Here is a 24,578-nt window from a genome sequence, read left to right on the forward strand (position 1 = left end):
GATAAATAGGAGGTGGCAGCATTGAACATGGATGTTATTAAAAAGCTAGCGAAGAGTGACGTGAAGGTAATTTATAGGATAAAAGGGTCAAGAAAGGCAAAGGACTTTAAAGATGTTACCGTGTTTCCAGGTTCAGGAAAGAACTTGAGAATAGGGAAATATTGAAGGTTCTAAGGAAAGACGGAAAACACGTTGGCACATTACCCCAGGAGAGACTGGACGGGGTGTGATCGGAAGCAGAGATGGAGCATTGGCCTTCGAAGGAAGAAGAAAGTATGCTTTAGGGACTAGGAGGGGAGACGAGATGTGTGAGTTTCTGTTGATGGCCTTAGTTAGCAGCGAAGGAAGTGAGGTGTTTGCTGAGGAGTGGGAGGGGTTTGGGATGGCCATGGCTGGGGCCGGGAGTTGTACGGGAAACTTGATTAGGGACTAGAGCTGAATTTAGAAGACAGGATTCCCATTGGAGCCAGTCAGCTGGTCGTGTGACCTTCTTCAGCAGGCCTTGCAGTCAGAGAAGTTAGATCAGTTGGGGATCCCAGGGTGGGAGATGGCTCGGTAGGCATGGGAGAGTCAGAGTGGCAGATTCGAGTGAGAACGTGGTTGAAGAGATTGACGTGGGTCGGCTCCGTGCAGGTTAGCGGAGCAGGGAGACTCGGGGGTTACAGCGATGGTTTGGAGTGGCGGACCCATTAGGACTGAGGGAGGAGCGAGGCACGTGGTCGGAAGGAAGCAGTGTTGTGTGACGAGGTCCAAGGCTGGCCACAGGTAGAAGTCGTCTCTGGACTATCGCAATGAGTTGAGTAGACCAGAGAGCTGTAGGATCAGTTAACGTGTCCGAGGATGATAAAGGCGACTCACTAGAGTTTCAGCTGGCTTCCCCTCCCGTGAGTGCTGTCTCTTTCTTAGACAGAAGCCGTCTTCATGATGCTGTCTTGCTTGGACAGTCGAGTGAGTGTTTCAGTGTAAATTTCGGTGTACTCCAGGTTGACCAGAAGTCACAGTCCTGGGGACTCTTTCTTGTCTTTCTAAAGCCCTTTTGGCCATTACGTTCCGGCAGCTGGTCTCACGTAACTCTTACTGTGCTTCAAGCACTGGGCGCAGTGTTCTCCATGTGTTACCTCTGAGCCCTTCCCGCAGTGGATGTTATTTTCATTTACAGGAAACTGAGGCACAGAGAGGTTAAGTAGATGTCCCGAGGTCACACACGTGGCGTCATGGTTACGTCCTAGGCCGTGTCTGGCCCTTAACCACCACGCCGCTCCGTGGAAGAGTTAATTTCCAGCTGTGGGAACCACTAACATACGTACACGCAGTGTTCATATTTGTATTAATCGATCATCATTTTCATATGGCTGTTTTAAGAGTTAGACCTGACGTAATTACAGACAGCCTAATTTAAGAGATTGGTCAGATGATTCATTTTAGAGAATGGAGAAATGTTAAATTTTCAGTCTGCGGAATTACATGTTTTATTTCGTCGTGGAATTTTAAAAATCTGATTGTGAGGATTATGATATCCATGTTGGAAGCTGGAGTTAATTTTGGTCAGCAGTCTGAAAGTTCTGACTTCACTATCAGCTCCAACTGACTTCAAGGCGTCAAACCTCCAATAGCCCTTCTGTACTTTATTATATTTGGCAAGCGTGGGTGGCAGGGAACAGAGAGAACGTGGCGCGCTGGCCTGGGGCCTGTCCACCGGTGCTCAGAGGCCAGCCGGGGCTGGTGGCCATTTCTGTGGGGCCATAGTCTAAGGCTGAAATGCGAGTCAGTAGGTGGTTTTCCCTCTGGGGTATGTATCGCCTCACTGCAAGTAGACATCAGATAGAAAATATTTGATGTAAGTGGAATATTCGTTCAGGTTTGTTGGATTTTTAGCATTTTATGTTCTCGTTTTCGTTCCTAAGACTGAAATGCATTTTGAGCAGTGAACTTACCACATATTTTTAGCTTCCACACTTTTGATAAAAAAGAACAAGGAAACTAGTTGGCTAGGTGATAGCCAGTGCTTTGAGTTAGGCGTCATTCCAGATGAGCTCTATTCAGTAGCCATTTATAATTTCTAGAACTGTGAGTGCGTAATGGATTAGTATAAATTTGCTGCATTTTGTAATCTGAATCTAAAATTTCTAATTAGTAGCGTGAAAATACACGTGCTGTCATGGTTACATTCTAGGCAGCGTCTGGCCCTTAACCACTACGCCATTGTATGGTTTAAACAACAAATCTTCCAATAAGACTTAAAAGAATTTATATTTTTATATCTGTCTCCATATTCTTCAGCACAATTTCTAATGAGCTCGAGGGTTTGGCAGATGGATTTGGGGAATGAGAAAGGGGTTAGTAGACAATCTGTGCTTTGGTTACGTAATATTGCAGGCTTCCTTATTATTCACGGCTCCTCACTTAGCCTAAAAACACTGTGAGTTGCCGTTTTAGTGGGTGGCGTTTGGGAGATGGGGACACATCAGCTGTCCATTTGCTTTAAGGTTGCCAACTTCGCAACGATGGAAGACGAAGAAGAGCTGGAAGAGCGTCCGCACAAGGACTGGGATGAGATCATCCCTGAGGAGCAGAGGAAGCGCGTGGAGGAGGAGGAGCGGCAGAAGGAGCTCGAAGAGATTTACATGCTGCCTCGAATTCGGAGTTCCACCAAAAAGGTGACCGAGTGAGATGAGACACGCATGCCCTTCCGATGCCGTAAGGGCCGCAGGGTGCTCAGGGAGGGCCCCTTTCCTGGCGGGCTCAGGGCCGAGCTCTGGGCAGCCTCCGTCAGGAGCGTGGGTCGACGCCCCGGGCGCACGAGGCGCCTCCTCTCCGCACGGTGGCTCTTTGCGAGATGGCCGAACAGACTTCGAGTTTGACTGACGTTTGCGTTTTGCCGTTGTGGTTAGAACCAGTGATCCTAACAGTTTGCTTCTAATTGGCAAAGCTCTTTTAACCTTAAAGTGTTTGTTCATAGCACTTAGTGTAAATACGTATAAGATGCTATGGAAACGTACTTCGCAGCTTAGAAAGCACCAGCACAGGCACTGTCTAGGTTGATTTTTGCAACATGGAAGCAGGTAGTTACTGCCCAGTTTGTTGGCGATGAGAGGCTTGGCTTCATGCAGATCTTAGCTGTTACTTGCTGAGCACTCACTGTGTGCCAGGCATAAGTCAGTGTGTTTACTCTGACTCATTTTCTTTCCTAGGGAGGCCCTGAGTATAGGTGCTATTATTTCCATTTTATAAATGGAAAACAAAGGCACAAAGGGGTGAAGTGACTTGCCCAATGAAGTCAGCCTGCACCTACAACCTAAATATTTTTATTCCAGTGTACTTATTACGTTACATTCTACCTCTGGAAGTGGGAATGTCCCAGTGGAAGCGGGTCTCCCTCCATTCTGTGACATCTGCCTCCTTATTTGTCAGAGAAAACTTGTCTGCTCTGATGGGAAATTCTGAATACCAGAGAGTTAAGATGCACTGGTCTTAGTAGTCCTTAGGCCACTTGGACCTGGCACTTACTACGATGTGACTTTGCCCTTTTAGGCTCAGACAAATGACAGTGACTCTGATACCGAGTCTAAGAGGCAGGCGCAGAGATCCTCTGCCTCAGAGAGCGAGACGGAGGACTCTGACGACGACAAGAAGCCGAAGCGCAGAGGGCGCCCGCGGAGTGTGCGGAAGGACCTGGTGGAGGGCTTCACCGACGCCGAGATCCGCAGGTGGGTGGCGGCTCCGCCCTTGCTCAGGCTCCTTGGGAGGGGCGGGCCCGCAGCCTCGGGCTCATTGGACCCTCGGCCCTGAAGGCAGGGAGGGCAGAGGCCAGCGCCTGCAGGAAGGGCCAGAGAGACCGAGTGATCCGCCATCCCAGAAGTGCTTCTCCATCACAGCGTGATTTTGAAGCCAATCCCAAATGTCATATTATTTTAGATGTGAAATATTTCCGTGTATACCCAGAAGGGGAAAGGCAGAGTTGAGGAATAACCCTCGGGTTGACTTTCACAGATAACGCTTTCGTACTCCTCGTATCCACTCTGTTCCTTTCGTGCCGTGTCTCAGTTTTAGTCACACTCATTCCCAATTTCTTCTGTCACCATCCCCCCTATTTCCAGTCTCCCCCATAGCATCTCTCCTTACCCTGTTACCTAACCAGATCATTACAGTGGTCTGGCATGTCACGTCCCAGTGAGGCCCTTGACGTATTGTGACATCTTGCTTTTTATGGACAATGCTAGTGGTCAGCTTACGTCAGGAAGGGCGCAGATGACACACGGACTGGCTTTTGGCGTGGTCCAGGGCGAAGGCTTGTTAGAAGGATGCGTTGGATTTTTGGTGGGAGATAAGGTTGGGCAGGAGGAGTCAGCAGATTTTCCAAAATAGTTTTACTCAAGAAGCTTTAAATTATGTATTTATTATACTTCACCTCATTCCCAGAAATATTTGAGGCAGTCCTAAAAAGCATATAGTTGTATTATTGACCAGAAGATAATGAAAAATACTGCAGTTGGGAATTGAAAGTAACAGTATTGGACTGAATAGACCTGTTAATCATCTGGGGGCTTTATCACTAGTTGTGGTGATCGAATCATTTCATAATCTTGCACCTTGTAAAATGGGTGATATTAGAATTAAGTCACATTTCTCAATTATGTCCCTAGGCAGTTTCATGATCAGTCACTGGAAATAAAGTTGAATAGATCTTTAGTTTGAATAGATCTCAGCACATACTATTTTAAATTGGCCATTTTCAAAGTCCTTTAACGTTCATTCATTTATCGTGTATCGTAAGGATTGACCCAGTCTATATTTGACAGTTTACCTGGCTCATATTTTATCATAGGATGTGTTTGCATTAACATAGCTAAAGTCTCTGTTTTTTAACGTGTTTCTTAGGTTCATCAAGGCGTATAAGAAGTTTGGTCTCCCCCTTGAACGGTAAGCTTAGCAAGAATTCCTTATCTGTCTTTCACTTGCGTTACATGGCGATTTCTTTGGTGCTATTTCCGTTTAAGGTCTGGCACCTTTTGATGGCCTGAGTCTTAGACATTGATGTAGTCACGTATTCCATGTGACTTAGACATCAGCAAAACATGCTGTGGAGGGAACTGTCCTTCGCTTCTAGTACAGCACTGCAGTGCATGAAAGCAGGCCGGAGAAGGAAGACGGGCACGAGGGAAGCCCAGGGGCCCAAAACGGGCGTCGCTTCCCCTGCTGCTGCTGCTGCCGCTGCCGCTGCCCGGCAGTCAGTGAACAGAGTGCTCAAGGCTCGGTTCCTTACAATGAGACGCGGGCAATCAGCCAGCCCTCCTCGTGACGGGGTTTTTGTCGGGAATGCGTAATGATCGATTTAGGAATATAGAGAAAAGCGTGTGGAGGAGCAAGCTTACGTGAGACCAGGTGGTGTCGTGTGGGACAGAAGAAGAGCGGGCACGGGTCCTTGAAGTGTCCCCGTGTTTGTCCGTCCCCAGGCTGGAATGCATAGCACGCGATGCCGAGCTGGTAGATAAGTCCGTGGCTGACCTGAAGCGCCTGGGCGAGTTGATTCACAACAGCTGTGTGTCCGCAATGCAGGAGTATGAGGAGCAGCTCAAAGAGAACGCCAGCGAGGGTAAGTCCCCCGGGTCCCAGCCCTTCTCTGCGGCCCGGAACGACGTTTCCGCTGCTGACGGCTTTTCTCAGACGAGCAGGCGCGTCTCCCATGCTTCGCTGCTCCTCCGAGATCCGCATTCCGACCGGCCTGTACTGATGCACAGACAGCCTTGGGAGATCCCAGAGGTTAACTTGCAGCCAAGGTCGATTTGCAGAAGGTGCAGAGTGAAGAACGAGATGAGTGGTTCCTTGACGTGGCTGTAGAAAGTTTAAGTGGGTTTGGATATTGCGAAGACTTGAGTGGGCAGAGCGGAGCGCACACGTCTGTATTTTGGCAGTAAACTAGGACGTTACGGACCACAGCTATTGGTAGTTAATTACCTGGGATCCACACAGCATGTTGTTTCGTTGTGACAGACAAAGAGTTTCGAGTATTCATTGGAATAAAGTACTGTGAACATTTTTGCAACAGTGAGATTTCTGTGGCTTTGGAGTGTGTAGCTCCACACTCCAAAGCCACAGAAATCTCACTGTGGTGTAGCTGGATTTGTCCCGCGGTGTTTTCTCTCACACACCAGGAATGTTTCTGCCTGTCCTGTAAGGAGTGGGTGTTGGGAGGTCGACACCCTCGAGGCTGAGCCTCGCAGAGCTGAGGGGTTGTCGTTACGATGCGCTGGACTGCGGTCTGTCCGCGCCGTTTACCCCATTTCGTCGCTCACTCTTCCCTGTGCCGGAGGACACGCACAGGAGCCCGTGTCGGCCGGGGTCCAGTGTTCTGGCTTTGGCAGCGGCCCGTTTACCTGGCATCTTGGTTCCGTCATTTTTTAGCTGCAGGACCTGAGACGGGTGGCCTCTCAACGGTCTCATTTGAAAAATGGAGTAACAGTACCAACCTCGAAGGGTTACGATGATTACTTCAGTCCATGCACGCAAAGTGCTTAGCACAGGGTCCGGCTTGCAGTGTGAGCTGTCATCATTAAGTAAAGGAGTATTTATTTGTGCCTTGGGATTTTCTTTCTAAGGATATTATTGAAGTAACAATTTAAAAGTACTTTAAATGCAGTAAAAAATTTTAGATGTATTTTTGGTAAATAAACTTAAATAATTGAGTGTTTTAGACGATGATCCAAAAATGTGCTTTCATAGCACCCAGAATTCATCCAAAAGTAAACCTTTTTTCTCATTGTAATTGTTTTGTGTATTACATTCACATGGCTCAGAAATGAAAGGCAGGTTTCCCTATTTCTTGCCTCTTTCTAGAAATTCAGGAATACTTATGTACAAAAAATGAGTAGATAACGTTTTCTCTTTCTCCTTTTAATAGAAACACTGCAGCACGCACACCGACATGCCTTTCTCTGTCCATCTCACAGCGTATTTTGAAGATATTTTCTTATAAAAAGCCCCTCCCTCCCACACCCCTGTGTCTCATGCACCTTGGCATTGAGGATCTGGCTGATTGCTTCCTCCCGCCATTGTTTAACTGGGATTTAGCATTTTCAGAGTCCAGGCTCACAGTTCCAGTTCAAATGTAAGATTATTAATATCTCTCTTCTTAAGTTGAAAAGTTTTGTTCCTAAAAATGTTAACATGATCATGTCTTTGCCTCATCCTGTATTATGCTCATTTCTAAATATCAAGTCTTAACCGTTAACAGTAATGTTTGCAAAGTTTGATTTCTTTGCAATTCTTCTTCTGAGAATACATCCCACTAGCAATGTGCAGTCAAAATAGTGTGTTTTAAAATTACGCGAGGTTGTTTTTTTTCCCTGTGTGGTTATGCCACCAATTTAATATCTAGTATCGTTTAGCCTCTCTTGTTTTCATGTATTTTCAATTTTAAAGATTCCTTGTCTCATTTTGATTTAGCATTATTGTTGTTGTTGTTGTTGTTAATTATGTAAAACATTGGCATACTCCACTGAGGTCATGTGGGAAATCTCGCTTTTACCCCAGTCCCCCAGTCCTGTTTCATTCCTCTCCTGTAGGCAGCCAGTATTCGTGTACACAGAAGACAACGTGCCGTGCGTTCTGTTCTGCACCTGCTTATTTTCACATGCGGAGATCTCCGTATTATTGTGTAGAGGTGTTACGATGCGGAGATCGTCCCTCCTCCTTTTTACAGTTGCGCAATATTCCACCACGTGTGAATTCATACTCTGTCTTTAGGTCGTTTCCAGTCTCTTGCCATTATAAATAAAACCACAATGAGTAACAGTCTAACAAATATGCTGTTTCCTACCTCTGCCAGCGCCTCTCTGGGATAGATTTCTAGAAGTGGGATAGCTGGGTCTTGGGGAACATGTACATGCAATGTGATTAGATGTTGCCAAACCCTCCTGCATAAGTCTGATAGCACTTACATTGCCACCAGCAGTGTATATACTGTTTTACAAGCCTCACAAACAGTGTGTTATCAGACATTCAGGTTTTTGCCAGACTGGTAGGTGAGAAATGGCATCTCATTTTTCTTTAAATGAACAAGGTTGTGCTTCTTTTCTGAGGGCCATTTGTGAACTCTCTATTCATAATGTTTGCCCGTTTTCTCTTGAGCTGTTGGTCTTAATTTTGAGGGCTTCCTTTTTTGATAAAAGTTGCCAGTTTACTCTAGTTTGTGATTTGTCTCTTTATTTTGCTTATGGTAGTTTATGTAGAAAATTAAAAAAAATTATAGTCAAGTTTATGATGTTTTACCCTATTGAGTTTAGGTTTTGAGTCAGTTAAAAAAACATTTTCTCTACCTCCAGGATATAAAGGAATTAGTCGTGATTTTTTTACCCCCTTGTTCCTATGTGATTTCATTTACTTTTGCATCTCTGAGCCACCTGGAGTTTTTTCCGTTCTTTCCAGTTTTATTTTTTCTATATGGTAACTATATGTCTCAGTACCATTCATTAAAAATGGCTCATCTTTTTTCCACCACCTGATTTTTTTTAAAGAACTTCCTAATCAGTTATGGATATGCAATGTTAGTGTTATGGATGTGCAATATTAGTGTTCGGGATATGCAATATTGTTGTGGGTATACACTATTACTGTCCTGTTAATGGGCATTTAGCTTTTCAATCCTTTGTTTTGTAGCATCGTGATAAATAACCCTGTGCGTATGCAGTTTTGCACCATTTCCTCCCACCAGCATTGAATGAAAGTATCTGTTTTCTCTTAGTCTTTTTGACATATTTTCGAATTTATTTATTTTTCCCAACCTCATAGGTTAAAAATGGGATGTGTATATATTTAATTTGCTGTTATCATAAGCGAGGTCGAGTGTTTTTTAATATGTTTAGGAACCACTTAAGTTTTATTTTCTGCGAATTGTGTTTTTATCCTTTGTCCATTTTTCTGTTGCAGTCCAGGAGACTGAGACCCATATAGGTCAATAAGCAGAGCGAGAGGGGACAAGGCCGGGATGGCAGTTGGTGCAGATTTGGGACTAAATCCCAGATTTCCGGTTTTCAGAGCAGGGCCTTTCCTATTTACCGCATTCTGCCCCCGCTCTCTTCTGTGTTGTTGGGAATAGCAGTTGGAAGTGAAATTCTAGTGGATTACTTAAGAATCCCTAAGTAACTGTCTGTAATTATAGTGCCAGCTCATCCACTTGCATGTTTAAAAGAAATGAAGTTTTTTCTCAGGCTCTGAGCTGTCGTTTCTGTCACAGAGAAGTGTCATTGTCGTGGATTTCAGCTCGGGCTCTTTGGTTAAAGTTGACTGAATTTCATTTTTACTTCTGGGATTCTTTTAATTTGAAACTAGGGCTAGTGTGAACCTTCCATGACTTTTTTTTGTTCATCATTTCAAATGTGTTAGGTATGGACTCGATCTCATACTTTTTTAGCAGAGAAGACCATTTTTAAAACACTTTTTAAAAACAGTTAATGGGATAGTTAGAAAAATAGAAGAAAAAAACTTCACGTTATTTTTTAAGAATCTTTTGTTAATTTTATTAACTTTAGAACCACATATATATATATGTGGTTCTAAAGTTAATAAAATTAACTTTATGTGGTTCTAAAATATATATATATAAAGGCAATACAATTAAAATACTAGCTGATTCAAAACTTATAAATCTTAAAAAACTGAATTGTTTAGAGGTTATTTTACAAAAAATAATTGAGAAACTTTTTTTGCCTTATGGGTCAAAAATTTGAATCAGACATGTATTTCGAGGGCATAGGCCTTGGTTTGCTGGCATCTGTTACCTGTGGAGCTTCAACAAATTCTTGTTTAATGTGAAATTAATTGGTGTTTTTTTAGGGAAAGGACCAGGGAAAAAGAGAGGGCCAACAATCAAGATATCTGGGGTCCAGGTTAATGTGAAATCCATCATACAGCATGAAGAAGAGTTCGAGATGCTGCATAAGTCTATCCCCGTGGACCCTGAAGAAAAAAAAAAGTGAGTGCTGGTGTGTCCACGCGCGGGCGGTCGCGCCGCGAGAAAACAAACCCGACGTTTCGTCGTCTTGGCCTTTCAACGTGTTACAGTTCTTTGTCCGTGCTCTTTTGTGTTCCCTGCCAAATCAGAAGGGCGCCTCCTCTGAAGTCCTCCCGTTTTCGAAACCCCTTTAGATACTGCCTGACCTGTCGCGTCAAAGCTGCACATTTCGATGTCGAGTGGGGAGTGGAAGAGGATTCTCGCCTCCTGCTGGGGATTCACGAACATGGCTACGGGAACTGGGAGCTCATTAAAACGGACCCAGAGCTTAAGTTAACTGACAAAGTAAGGGACTTGAACACCGGAGACCTCTAGACGTGTCGTGTAATGTTTTTTTCATCGATTACTTATTTTTAACTATTTTCTGGTGGGGGAGCGGCTATCAAATTGGAAATTAGTACAATAATAAATTCCTGGGATTGCTTTATCCTTGGAAATGTACCTTCTTTAGTGGACCGTGGCACCGTTTCTAGATGAAGGTAGTAGCCAGGTAAACTTTTGGGACAATTCTAGGAGAAATCTCGATCTGATTTTTGTGATAGGTCAGTCTCATTGCACCAAATACCAGGGTGAGGTTTTTGGTAATAAAAGCATCTCTCGGCCTTAGTTGTTGGCCCTTTGTTTAAAACTGTCTTCGAAACGATCATATTTCAGTTGTGCATATGGAGAAAGAATGAACTGCGCCTTGGTGTTTTCTGTAATGGAATTAAACATTGGCTTTACTTCTCCCACAAAATCGAGCCTCCCACCCTGTCCGTCGCAAATCGGGCTGCCAGGTAGTGAGGCCGTGCCCAGAGCTGTAAGCAGGGGAAGCTGACTGGCTCAGTTTTCATAGGATGCGCTCTATGTTGTGCTCCTGGCAGGGCTTTTCCTGGCACGTCAAACAATGCTCATGCCATGTGCGATGCTCTAAGGGTGACAGCACCCTGCCATAAGCACCGAGACCAAATCCAGTCTGGCCTGAGAAGTCCAACCGTGGTAGCAGGGACGGATCCTGTCCCGGCGTAGCTCAGTGCTCTCCGGCAATGCTCTAAGAAGCATTTTCAATCTAAAACGAAGCTTTAACCTAGCTCCAGGGATTCCCTGCTCCTGGAAGGAGGAAATCCACGACGGCTGGGATGCTCTAGCAGATGAAGCCACAAGCCCCTCCTACCTGAGTTGTTCTACCCTGTTAACAGCACAGGTAGGAGCCAGTGGGAGAGCTGGATTTCTCCATCCCATTTTGTAAAACGAGAACGGCTCATGAGGGATTGTCAGTGACTGGGAGCCATGGACATGAGATAGGATCTGAGGCTGTATCTGTGTTTCGGGTGGTCGGGGAGGGAAAGGACTGCTCAGCTCTTCGCCGTCTCTGTTTATCCGGATCCACTAACCGGGACGTGGGTGGTGGCGGGTGCTTCTCTTCCTTTCCTGTTGAAGATTCTGCCCGTGGAGACAGATAAAAAGCCCCAGGGGAAGCAGCTGCAGACCAGAGCAGACTACTTGCTGAAGCTGCTCAGGAAGAGTCTGGAGAAGAAGGGGGCCGTGTCGGGCGGGGAAGAGGTGAGTGCAGCCGGCCGTCCCCATGCGGCGGAGGCTCCAGGCCTCCAGAGTCAGGGAGGGGAGGTCGTGCCGCTCAGGCCGCCGCACAGGACGGAGCCTCCTCGTAGTCAGGCGTTGCTTGTGCCATTCCAGCACTGGTGGTTGGTCGGTAATAATAGGAACGTTCATTTAATTACTGACCTAACCGTGTTGGCAACTTTCGTACAAAACCGCTCTCCTCAGATAGTGTCTCAAAATAGTCCTGCTCTCTCCCGGTGCCACTCTGGACCACTGTAGTAACGGGTCCAGGGATAAAGTGGACATTTGGAGTCCACAGTTAATTCAGAAATGGGACTTCAGTTATGATGAGTTTCTTGCTTAGTGAAAGATTGCAACCGAGTTGCTAATGAACTCATCTGAGCTTTAGCTCCGATTATTTCCCCAACTTTTCATTTCAGTTCAGACCTAGAAGTGGGAATCATATTTAAAAGATAAAAGAAGTTAACATCCAGTGCTAGCAGCAGCCTTTGTCCGTTTCCTTACGTGCTCTTGGAGCTATGCTGTTTGTATTAATTTCTCTGTATTACAAACAAAACACGTTTTAGGAGAAAAATTTATCCCGATCTCCTACCATGTCCTTTTTCACGTAATGGTATCATAAATAGTGTCATTCTTCAGAGAATATATATGTTGAGTGTGTACTGTAAATTAGGCTCTGGAGAGACCAATTAACCACGTTTATACTTGCGTTAAGTTACTCTATCATATTTGATTGAGTGCATACATATCTCTTTCTTGGTTTTAGTATAGTTTCTGTTTTTTTAAAAAACATCTACAGCACCTGGTCCTCCTAGGTTATCTCCCATCCAAGTACTGGAGATCAGCTGGGATCGATCGGGCTTGTTCAGAGTGGCATAGCTGTAGACTTTTTTGTTTTGGTTTTGTTTTTACTGTTATCGTCTTATATATTGTCTTTATTTGTATCTTTGTACATAAAGTGTTTTTTGTTTTGAATTCTATCTTTGAGGGAATTCTAAAAATCGGAATCAGTAGATTCAAGAATCTGGGCAGTATGGATGTGTATGGATGTGCTGTGTGTGTGTCTGGGTGTATGTGCATGTGAGTGTGATGTGTGCATCTGGGTGTGTATGTGTGGTGTGTGGGTGTGCTGCAGGTGGGGTGGGGTGCAGGATATGTGTAAGACCTACAGTCATATCTGCACCATCTAAAATCGGCCACAGTTCTTTGAATTTACTCTGAATTTTCTCGTTTGGATTATATGGTCACTATTACAGACAGTCATGTGTTCCAGCCATTCTGTTGAGAGACTTGATTGGTAGTTTTATCATCAGTTTCTCCCCCTTTCCAGGCCAAATTAAAAAAGCGGAAGCCTCGAGTAAAAAAGGAAAACAAAGCCCCCAGGCTGAAAGATGAGCATGCGATTGACTTTTCGTCTCCCAGACTCTCAGACAATCCATCGGAGGAGGGAGAAGTAAAGGTATGCGGCTCGCTTTCAGTTGAGCGTTACATTGTAAGCTCCACTTACTGTGCCAACTGGTATAAAAGCATTTGCAAGGTGCTTGGTTTACATGCAGAGTAAATAAAGGAAACAGCGTTTGTCTTTAACCTGTGAGAAAGGCGTGTAGTTGTTCATTTCAGTCAGCAACTGCAAACTCGCAGATACTGGATGAAGGGGACCACGCAAGTTCTAATGATAAATGGCAGCTGACATTAGCCTTGCTTTGGGAACGACAGTGCTGGCAACGTGGCTAACCGAGGAGCTGGTGCAAGGCACAGCCGCCCTCTCAGTCAGTTTGTTGTTGGGCCAAACAAAACCTGTCTGGATCAGGCTTGGCCCAAGGCCCGCAAAGTGGAATAGAAACTAGTGTTCTTCAGTGTTTTGTTTCAGTGAGTGGCAACTTAGTGGGTTTTATTTTGTTACTCTTCGAGCATAATTGTGCTTTGAGATTAGCTCCAAGAGGATCAGCAGTGGTATAGCAACCCGCACGGTTTTGAGTCGTGCACACATGAATTCACATGCTAGCAGCTGCACCAGGTATTAGCCGACAGGTGCAGCCATGATCTCTTTGGTCCTCAGTTTTTCCTCTCCGTGAGATGGAAATGATAATGACTATGCTGAAGGGTTGCTGTGAGAATTACAGAAGACAGAAGTGAAGAACATCTGCCTCCGAAAGCTTCTCTGGCTATTACCAGAGAGTGTAGAATCGTGTGAGTGCTTTCAGGTGGTATGCTTGAAAACGAGCTTCCAAGGACAGACGCGGTGATGAACCGCAGGGGGCAGCGCTTCCTGCTCCAGAAAGTAAATGAGTAAATGTGAAGTTTGCAGCCATACCTCATAGCCCTGTTTGTCTTCTAGGATGATGGCTTAGAAAAAAGTCCAATGAAAAAGAAACAGAAGAAGAAAGAGAACAAGGAGAACAAGGAGAAACAAATGAGTTCTAGGAAAGACAAAGAAGGGGACAAGGAACGGAAGAAGTCAAAAGATAAGAAAGAGAAGGTATCAGTGCCATTCTTCTTACTGAGATACCTGTAGCCGCTGAAATTCCCTTCTGGAATTTAGAAATGGAACGGGGTTTGAGGGTCCTGCAATAATCGTCTTTCTGTGGGCACATCCGAGAAGGAAGATTGGGACTGTCGGAGGGAGGCCCACGCCTTCCCCTGCAGAGAGAAAGGGATGTGCAGGTGTGGGTGTTCGTACACAGAGAAGGCCTCCGCGGCACTCTGCATATTTCAGGGGGCTGTTTGAATGAGATAAGACAGGTGAGAGGAATCCGCACTTACAGGTAGCTACTTAAAATATATTCTCAGGTTCATGATAGAATAGCACAATCCGTGGATGAAGTTGAATATTTGAAGGATTTAGGCTTCTAACCAAATGCTAGCAAGAGTTAAGCTTTTGGAATAAAAATGGGTGAAAAGCCCTGCTATTATATAATCTTCACTTTGGGGGTTTTAAAGTTCATTCCAAACCACAGAAGTCTGGTTAAGTGTTGCATGTACACTTGCTGACTTATGATGAAATTATTTTGCAATTAATCAACATTGAAACATGCAAACAAATAACTGCTATAATTCCACCATCCAGTTATAAACTCTAGTAGATTTCTTGCTGAGTACCTTTCCATATAAGAATAAATATAAAATAAAAATCAGACCAGATTGTTTGGGGAGTCTTTTCTCCCCACTTAGCAACATATCATAAACAACGTTCCAAGTGAATAAATACATGTTAAAATTGTTTTTAGAACATAAGGAAGATTCTGTTTGGTTATAACAGCTTGGGAGCAATTAACATCTCATATTGAAATTGCTTTCCAATTTCTCATGTTATAAACCATCCTGTGACAGATATCTTTGTCTGTGCTTCCACAGAAAGATACTTTTATTTTTTTTAAAGTGAAATATATCAAAAACTAAAAGTACAAAGAGCAATTTAAAAACATGTATCCACTACTCAGATGTTAACACTTTTTGTTAATGTTTTTCCATATTTACTTCAAGTGGCTTTTTTTGTCAACTATATATTGAGTTTCATGCACACATCATGAATGTTGTTGATGCTCTCTCTTTGAAATATATCTATATATGCTTATATCTCCATCCTTCTGCAACCTTTCATGGAGAAAATGAGATTCGTCCATGCAAATTCACGTAGATTCCAATCATGTACAATATTTTAGTTAATACCAATTCTTAGGTCAGTGTATATTCATTTATCAGCTGTTAATAAAAATTGCTACGTGATACTGTACAAGATCTCTGCCAGTTTACACTCTTAATCTCTTCATGATGATTTTGTGCATTTTCTGGATCAGGGAATGGCAGCCGAATGGAACTGATGAAGCTTCAGTTATAATTGGGTGTGTTTAGAGGCAGAAATGGGAATAGTGTGTAAGCTGTTACTCACGTAGGTTTGGCTTCGTGATGTCTCTCAGAAGACCTTATTTCGCCTGTTTATAAACTGAGGCTGTCATGTTTGCCCGCTGTAGTGACGTGACATAGGTACCAAGTCCAAACTGCAAGGCAGGATTACACAAATGACAATGACTCCTTGTGACTCTTTTTTAAAAGCCTAAAGGTGGTGATGCCAAATCTTCGAGTAAATCAAAGCGATCTCAGGGTCCTGTCCATATTACAGCAGGAAGTGAACCTGTCCCCATTGGCGAGGATGAGGAAGATGATCTGGACCAGGAGACATTCAGCATAGTAAGTCCTGGACTGGAGGGGACGCCATGACATGGGACAAGGCTGGGGCCCTGGCTGAGCGAGCTAGAGCAGTGGCGAGCCCACCGGCCTTGCCGCCTGGTGGTGGTGGGCGGCGCTAAGACATGGCCAAGGACGCGCTCCGTCTCCCCCGGCGAGACGGGGCAGGTGTGGGAGGGCGTGCGCGGACGAGGCTTCGATGGGACTGGGAGCCGGCCAGGGCGTCCTGTGACCCGCTTCTCTTCTCTCGGCATTTGCACGTTGGGAGTTAGTGACCCATGTCGATAACCGGTTTGTGTTGCTGGTTTATGACGTTGGAAGTGTCCTTCCTATGTCGACGGACGCCGGGGTCTTCTCAGGTGCTTCCCGCCACAGCTAGGCTGCGGTGGAATGGTGTGTCCTTGTGCTCGCTCGTGGGTAAGAGCCGTGGAGCCCACAGCTCGAGCAGAAGCGCGGGGTAGCGGGGCGTGCACACCTGCCACTTCATCAGATGCCGTAGGGTCACTCCTCGCAGCCGCCGTAGAGAGCCACACCCCTTCTAGCAGCCAGTGTGAGTCTCCGTTGCTTCCCAGTCTCGGAAACGTCGTGATTTCCGACTTCTAGATTTTTACTGCCCTCCGAGGGTATGAAATACTGACTGGTGTGGCTGTCGAATATTTATTTTCGTATCTATTGGGCATTCATGTTTCCAATGAATTTCCTGTTCATATCCTTCGCCTATTTTGAGTAATTTGTCTTTTCTTACCTTTTCTGTAGGAATTCATGATGCTAATCTTTTATCTGTCAGTCAATACAAGTATCTTCCAGTTTGTTCTATTTTATGGAACTTCTTGTTTTTGGATATTGGACTCTGGACGTGGTCCCTAAGGTTATCTTTCTTTTCTTTTTTTATTTAATTTTCAATTTTTGCTTTTTAAATTACTTTCCTGGGGATCTCCTCAACTTTCTCTCCCATCATTTCTTTTGAGACTTTTATTCTTCTTGTCATGTTTATTTCCAAGATCTTTTACTCCCCCCTCCCAGTGGTTCTGTGAATATTTTTTTATTTATCCATCATTTATGTTAGATATTTTTCCACATGGCTCGGTAATCTTGGGCTGTCATTCTGTTTTCTGTTGTTCACGTTACAGCCTCCCTCGCGTGGCTCGCTAGTCCTAGGTTGTCTGCTCACGTTTAGGAGCGAGGGACTAACCCTCCGATCCCACGTATTTCTGTAATGCTGTTGTCGGTACAGTAACCTCGTCCTCTTGTGTAGCCCAGTTCGGAGATCTTTCTTTCATCCTCTCCAGAGAATAAACTTCCTGATCTTTTTTGGTTGGCGGTGTCGGATATCTGGGTGTCTATTATTAATCCGAGTACCTATTACTCGTAAGCAGTTTAAAAACCAGTCCTTATTTCTTAACTCTCAGTCCTATGTCCAGAGACCTTGACTAGCCTTTGGGGGAATTTTGCAGTATAAATCTGGTGGCTCCATAGCTGGCTTTCGTGTTCTCAGGTTTTTTTAAGTAACTTCCTAGCTGCCAATATTGTATTCCTGTTGTTTTCTCTCTTATTTTCCCTGTTTTGTGGGGTCATCTCTTTTTAAGGCAATCTCTTTACTGTCCTTTTAACGGGGTTGGAGTTAGGGAGGAGAAGATTCTCGTGGTTTGTTCACCATTCTTACCCGGAAGCCCCTCCTTTACTTTCTCACGAACTTGTAAATATCTTGCCCTGCAGTTTTAGTTTGCGGTGGGAGGTTTTCGGGCCAGGCCTGTAGTTTTGCATCTCATTTGACCTTCATAATGGCCTTGTGAGGTTGTCAGGCCCCTGTTGCAGATGGGGAAACAGAGCAGCGTCTTCAGAGGCCAAGTCAGGCGTGCCAGGCCATCGCCGTAAGCGGTGATGCTGAGGCTTGCACCGCAGGTTTTTCTGACTTGACGCTGATACTTGTGCCACTGGCTTTACCTGCTTCTCCCCGGCGATGACATGGCATGAGGGCGGGCTGTGTGTTCCTGGGCATTTAGGGTACAGGAAGCAAAGGAGGAGACGTCTTCGCTGCAGAGGTTTCATGACCGCACTCTCTTGGCCTGTTCCAGTGTAAAGAGAGGATGAGGCCCGTGAAAAAGGCGCTGAAACAGCTGGACAAGCCTGACAAGGGGCTCAACGTGCAGGAGCAGCTGGAGCACACGCGGAACTGCCTGCTCAAAATCGGAGACCGGATAGCCGAGTGCCTTAAAGCCTACTCAGACCAGGAGCACATCAAGCTGTGGCGGAGGTAACCGCCTGGGCCCCCGTCGCCCGGCTTGACTGCACAGAGTGTGTGGGTCTCCCTTGTTTTACGAAGGTGACATGGCCACCCAAAGGAAATTTTGTTTTCTCAACAAAAGCTATCTTTTGGCAACATTCCTGCGGGCTTCCGTTTCACTTTCTTGAAATAGGCCATTCCACTGAGCCCTGTGTTTTTAATGGGTTGGATGATGTCATCATGTTATAAGAGAAAGACGGTAATGGATATGATGGCCTATTCTCAGCTTAGAGACTCAGTCTTTAAACCTGAAAGGGACAGACATCCACTTTGACTCTATGCTAACCTCAGGTTGAAGTTCACACATAAGATGGTCACTAAATTGGTTAACTCTCTACTAACACAGGAGGGGAAGTAGATTGAAACCACCAAAACTGAATTCTCTGTTCTCTTTAATAATGGAGTAATTGAATTAATACAGGTAATCCAGAACTTTAGTTTGTCAGGTATCATGACTTAACATATTTCACTTTTGATCATTTAAGAAAACAATAAATTTCTCAAAGACAGTTGTAACATTCATCTCTTTCCATAATCCAGTTACTTTAACCTCATATACTTCATGGTTAATGTAATTATTTTCACATAGTAAGCCCAATATCAGTGGATTGGTTTGGAAGTAAAAAATGAATTTAAGAAAACGTCTCATGGTATGCTATCCGTAGCATGCCTCACACCCATTAAAAAACAGAATTGTTTTAAAATGTTACTCTGCCCCTTTATACTCTTCCCACCTTCTTCCCGTCCCGAGCCGTCCGGCTTGCTTTTACCGGGCTCGGTCAGTCCCTGTTGGAAACCAAAAGTCCTGTCATCCCGGTACATACGCCCATGAGTCCGGCTCCCTGCTGTGCGCCGAGGCCCGTCCGTGTTTAAATGCACGGGGCACCGCGGTCCTGGCTGGCAGTAGTTCGCAGGAAGCTCCCTGCCCGCTCCCGAGACACTGTCCATCATAGAGTGGTAATTGCCCGACCAGGTGCAGTGGGGCTTCCTGGGGGAGGAGGGGGTGGTGCGTGCAGAAGCGTAGTCGGGGGCGCGTCTTCTGAGAGGCAGGTGGACACTTGAGCCTGCTGTGGAGTGGAGTGGACTTCGGTGAGGGTGTTCTCGGGCTTCTGCAGAGGCTCGGAAGTGGGGCCGCGAGGGTCGTCAGGGTCTAGAGGCAGCCTGTGCAGACGGGAGGGGGGTGGACGGCATCCCGGAAACAGGCCGCAGCAGGTGCGCGCGTCGGGGGCCGTGGGCGTGAGACGCCGCCGCCCGCTCCTCGGCAGCGCCGCTCGTGGTGGCAGCATGCCCCGTTCACACCGGCGCTTGTTAGGGCGCGCGTAGTGGGATCGCAGGGAAGGGGTCCCTGGGAGTGCGAAGGAGGAAACCACAGGCCTCGGTGGTGACGACCGGGCGGGAGGAAGGGGCAGCAACGCGGGGACAGCCAGCCGAGTGTGCGCGGGCCCAGCCCGGCCGGCTCTGCGCGGCAGAGCCAGGAAGGACGGACCGACGGACTTTGGACCGGAGCCCGGGGTGCCAGTGAAGTAGGGGGGTTTTCACCGTGACACAGAGAGCCCTGGTCTCCACACCCCTCAGTCAAACCCTGTTGACAGTCGCATCTAAAGGAGGGCTATTAAAAAAAAAAGAAAGTAGATTATTGATGCAAAGACCTGGAAGAATATTGCTGTGACTTCATTTCTGCACCTAGAGAGTATTCCACAGTAAAATTTGATAGCTTGCCATCCATGAAGAGAATAAAAAGTAATTTAAAAGATTCTATAATTTACCAGTATCATTTCTGTTTTTTAAGGAACCTATGGATTTTTGTTTCCAAGTTTACAGAATTTGATGCTCGAAAATTGCATAAGTTATACAAGATGGCTCATAAGAAAAGATCTCAAGAAGAGGAGGTAAAATACAGATTTAATCCTACTTCATACTAATAGATAAAAACCAGTGCCAAGGAAATTCCTCAGTGACAGTTTTTCCGTGGGGAGATGGTCAGAGTCATAGGCGGTTGGTGTTGGACTGGTCCCCGGGTCTCTGTCCTTACTGTATGGATGGAGGTGTGGGTCCAGGGGCTGTCCAGCGGGCTCCTCCCGCGTGTTGGCCGTGCAGCTGCTCAGCACGCCCCAGTAATGGTCAGCCAGCAGTGAGACCCGAGGGTCAAATGGCCAGTGTGTTGGAACCAGACGGTGTCGGAACTGACGGGGAGTCGCTACCCTGTGTTCTTACGTGCTGGAGTCAGATATTTATCAGGCCTCCTTTTCCACATGCTCAGGTCTCAGTGTGGCTTCTACATGCAGCTCGCGAGTGTTTTCTGGGCCAGCTTCTGTATGGCGGGTCCCAGCCGCTCATGTGAAGGAGCAGACCTGGTGTCCGGGGGTGGGCACGGCGGTGACTCGATGCTGTGGCGGGCAGTGTCCTTGCGCAGGCCCGTCCATTAGCAGATCTGCTGACCTGCCATGTGGGTCCTACCCAGTTCAGGGCCTGTCGTGGAGCAGCTGGTACCTCCTCCACGGAGGAGAGGGTCACATCTCTCGTCCTCCGCTTGCCCTCAGCGCCTGGCGTGGAGCCATCGCTGGAGCTGGGCTCGGACGTGTTTGCCGCATGGACATACTGTACGCCCAGCACTGTGTCGAGCTGTTCCTTCTAGTTTGATTTACGTGGACGAATGTGATACGTGATACAGCAGAAATGTACAGAAATCATATACTAATCCTGCTGAACGTTAATGTCGATTTTCAGCATCATAAGGAGTCTTTGAAAGAGTAGTCGAGAAGGGCCCTCGGAGGAAATGGAATAGCTGGGAAAGAGTGAAAGTTAAGATGAGCATTTGAAATCGAACACATGCTATAAAGGGCTCCGTCAGTCTAGGTATCCGAAGTTTAGTGTAAGTTGAACAAAGCCGTGCCCTGCCCGTGGGGGTGTAGTATACGTTGTCACAGACTTTCTGGGGGATGATTCAGTAAGATCCATCAAAGAGTAAAACAGTTCTGAGAGTTTAAGATGCTTAAGGGTTTAAACATGTTTATAGCGGAAATAACTTGAACGTCCACCGGGAAGAAATGGACTGGAATCAGCTTGATAAATAAATAAAAGTCAAGATACATTCATACCAGAGAATGTGTTACTCAGCCATAAACATAATATTGTGGAAATACATATTCGCATGAGATTGTCACAATACGTTAAATGAAAAAAGAGTACCAAATGATTTCGTTTAAAGATATATATATATACACACACATATTCATATATATGTATATGTGTGTGTGTATTTGTATTTGTATATAAACATAAAAAGGCTTAGAAAGACTTGGACCAAATTATTACAGTAATTCCTTCGTTAGTGAGACTGTACATTTTATACTTCACGTTCCTGATTTTTTCTGAACCGCGTTTTCTGACGTTTTCATAGCGAACGTCTTGCTTGCGGTGAAGACGTCATCTAGCACTTTCACAGGTCCTCCCCGGGCAGTGGGGCCGGGACTTGGTAGCTGGTGCTTAAAGGAAACCCGTGGCGGCATCCTTGCCCTGGAGCTGTGCCGGTGGCATCTGTCACTCAGCAGGGCGGAGAGACTGCTCTCGGACATCTCACGCAACATTGGGCTTTTCTCCTACAGCTCTAACCCTGGGCCCTCTCCATTCTTATCCTTTGCCATAATGGGGAAAAAAAAAAGTAGTGTTAAAACATTTGGATGTTTCGCTCGATGACTTTGACATAACTAGTCGGCTGTTTGTGCTGATTAGGTGATTAGCCTGAGAAAGGTGATGGTCCTGGTTTTACTGGGTCCGCAGGAGTCTCTGAGAGCTCTCACAGCCTGGGCACCTGTCCCGCGCCCCGGGCGGGGACATCGGCAGTGGCCACGTGTGCGTACAGGTCCCCGTCAGGGGAGGCTGGCCGGGTAGATCAGAGCAGCCACGCGAGCTCTGTGCGGCCGTTCACGCTGTGGCACTCAGGGGACTCTGAGCTTTTCTTGGCGAGGCAGTGAACAGCTGGTCAGGAGCCAAGAGGGGCGAGAGGGGCTGTTTGGGGTGACGATCTTTACACCGTCCTTAAGGATTCAACCTTGCATCTTGAGTCTCTGGTTTCCTTTTACTCACAGGAGCAGAAGAAGAAGGATGATGTGATTGGCGGTAAGAAGCCATTCCGACCGGAGGCCTCGGGCTCAAGCCGGGATTCCCTAATGTCTCAGTCCCATACCCCGCACAGCCTTCACCCCCAGAAGTCTCATTTGCCTGCCTCCCACGGCCCCCAGATGCATGGACACCCAAGGGATAACTACAGTCACCCCAATAAGAGACACTTTAGCAATGCAGGTAGGTCATGAAGTGAAGCCGTTAAAAGTGGTGACGAGAAGAATCATTTCACTCTCCAAAGACAGCAGCTGGCTGGGCCTCCGTGCTTTATTCTCTGCGGTCACTTCATTGTCTTCTTTTTCCTGAATGAGATGAAGCTTGAAACAGACATCTGAAAGGACATTCTCTCAACTTCGAGAAGAACATAGGCCCCATAAACACACAGAAGACAAGTGATAGACCGAGGGAAACAGTTTACGTTACACCTGACGGTTAAATGGTTAAAACTGTTACTGTTACAAGCATCCTTGAAAGTCGATAAAAGAATAACCAAATGGAAAAATGAGCAAAGGTTAGGAATAGGGGATTCATGCAGAAGACGAAATTCAAATGGCCAGTACAACACGATAACTAACATTGTTACTAGGGAAATGTAAATTAAAGCAATAATGAGTTAACCAGTTTTTTTTACTAATTCAGATCAGCAAAAAGTAAAATGTGATGTACACATAAATTGCTGAGTGTGAATGGCGGTAGTCGTTCCAGAAAATAATCTGAAATGTCTAGGTATGTAGGCTCTGTTTCTGGGAGTCAGTCTGTAGAAATAAAAACATCCTCATACATACGTGTACAAGGATGCTGTCGCAGCCTTATGATGGCAGAAAGCCGGAAATCACCTGAATGTCCGTTAATAGGAGAAGGGTCAGATGACTAATAAGACAATTGTATTCTGTATCACTATCAGGTAAACGGAACGAATTGGATTTACAGTCGTAAAACATTGCAGGGGGAAAATAGCAACAACAACAAAATCCGCGTGTAAATTCCTTGAGGTGAAGTTCAGATAACGTAAACTTAACCATTGTAAGTGACCAGTACGGGGGCACTTTACCCAGTTCCAGGACTCTTCCGTTACCCCAAATGCAGATCCCATATCCGTTCAGCAGGTTCTCCCGGATTCCCCCTCCCCTCAGCCCCGCGGCCCCTGGTCTGCTTCCTGTCTCCCTGGGTTTGTGTATTCTGGACAGTGCTTGTAAATGAAGTCGCACAGCACACGTCTGACTGCTTTCACTGGGCGCGGTGGTGTTCTCAAGTTCATCCACGCCGTGACGTGTGCCAGTACCTCATTCCTCTTCGTGGCAGAGTGATATTCCGTTGGATGGTCATACACTCCCGCTGGTTTATCGGTTTATCAGTTGGTGGTGGTTTGGGATGTTTCTCCTCTTTGGATATTGTGAATAATGCTGCTGTGAACTTTTGCGTGCAAGTATTGGCGTACTGATTTTCAGTTCTTAAAGGTGTATATACCGAGGAGTGGACTTGCTGGGTCACATGGCAGTTTTATGCTTAACATGTAGAGGACCCACCCCACTTTTCCAGAGTACGTATTTGAGTAACGTATCCGTATAAACCTACAGAAAGCTGTGAACACACACACGATAGCAAGTACTTACGGAAGGTAGGAGTGGAGCAGGGAGATGGAGGAAGCAAATAATTTTCCATCGGTCGCTTCCCTGGGTTGCAGTGAGCATGAATCGCTTTGAAAGACAAAAGCAGTAAGAAGGGGGAAGAGCCTCGCGGAGTGCAAGCCGCAGCCGCACAGCCACCTGCCCTTCCCGAGGCTTCCTGGGACTCCCGCTCGTTCCGCCCCTGCCTTTGCTGCGGCTGCTCCTCGATGTCTAAACAGGTTCTGTTTTGGTTCCCTGCCCTTTCTTACTGTCCTTGGCGGTGTCATTCTTTCTGCAAGCTGCTCGAAAGTACGTGGAAGCCCAGTTCCATGTCTCCTATTCTTAAAAATCTAAATAGTTCAAAGTCAGTCAATCCTGATGTTATCGAGGCGAGAAAAGGTCATGACTGTAGAAGATGGCTGGTAAATATTTCTGTGGGCTCAGATCTGCTCATGTTAGTTATGCCGATTTTATTTCCTGGGATTAGACTGGTTTCCTGTTACTCACGCGACGTCACCGATTTTCTATTCTGATCCTTTGAAAGAATTCTTACTAAGCTGTAACTGTAGCCTTTTATTTAAACGCTGGATTCCTCAGCCATCTCCTTAGTAGCTCAGCACTTCTAACCAGTGACCTACTTCACAGCGGGTTTGAGAAGAAAGAGGACCACTGTCTGCTTTCTCTGGAAATAAATGGCTTGGCTTGAATATTAAGCATCTGTGCCACAGACGCTGACACCCAGTGTGAAATCTTACTCTCTGTCTGGTTTTAAGCCATTTTTGCGACCTTTCGCTTTGTGAAGGTGTCTCTT

General features: G+C 45.9%; 1 protein-coding gene and 1 non-coding gene across 12 annotated transcripts in view; both read left to right on the forward strand.

Moving 5' to 3' along the window:
* Positions 1 to 24,578, forward strand: part of CHD2 (chromodomain helicase DNA binding protein 2) — a 98,378-nt gene that overhangs the window by 68,044 nt on the left and 5,756 nt on the right. For 9 of the 11 annotated variants that reach the window (XM_036232002.1, XM_016123423.2, XM_036232003.1 and 6 more), the window contains 13 exons: positions 2,487 to 2,657; positions 3,532 to 3,707; positions 4,879 to 4,920; positions 5,454 to 5,593; positions 9,832 to 9,970; positions 10,144 to 10,294; positions 11,429 to 11,551; positions 12,900 to 13,028; positions 13,908 to 14,048; positions 15,623 to 15,757; positions 17,830 to 18,008; positions 19,828 to 19,927; positions 22,127 to 22,340. In XM_036232002.1, coding sequence (XP_036087895.1) covers positions 2,487 to 2,657; positions 3,532 to 3,707; positions 4,879 to 4,920; positions 5,454 to 5,593; positions 9,832 to 9,970; positions 10,144 to 10,294; positions 11,429 to 11,551; positions 12,900 to 13,028; positions 13,908 to 14,048; positions 15,623 to 15,757; positions 17,830 to 18,008; positions 19,828 to 19,927; positions 22,127 to 22,340 — 1,840 coding nt within the window. Of the gene's footprint in view, positions 1 to 2,486; positions 2,658 to 3,531; positions 3,708 to 4,878; positions 4,921 to 5,453; positions 5,594 to 9,831; positions 9,971 to 10,143; positions 10,295 to 11,428; positions 11,552 to 12,899; positions 13,029 to 13,907; positions 14,049 to 15,622; positions 15,758 to 17,829; positions 18,009 to 19,827; positions 19,928 to 22,126; positions 22,341 to 24,578 lie in introns of those variants that run through there. The other 2 variants (XM_036232005.1, XM_036232006.1) reach the window with 2 other exon arrangements.
* LOC118611553 lies at positions 21,469 to 21,596 on the forward strand. The gene has a single exon (XR_004954512.1). It is a non-coding gene; the product is annotated as a small nucleolar RNA SNORA30/SNORA37 family (small nucleolar RNA).

The sequence above is a fragment of the Rousettus aegyptiacus genome, unplaced genomic scaffold, assembly GCF_014176215.1.
Source record: "Rousettus aegyptiacus isolate mRouAeg1 unplaced genomic scaffold, mRouAeg1.p scaffold_m13_p_14, whole genome shotgun sequence".
Classification (NCBI taxonomy): domain Eukaryota; kingdom Metazoa; phylum Chordata; class Mammalia; order Chiroptera; family Pteropodidae; genus Rousettus; species Rousettus aegyptiacus.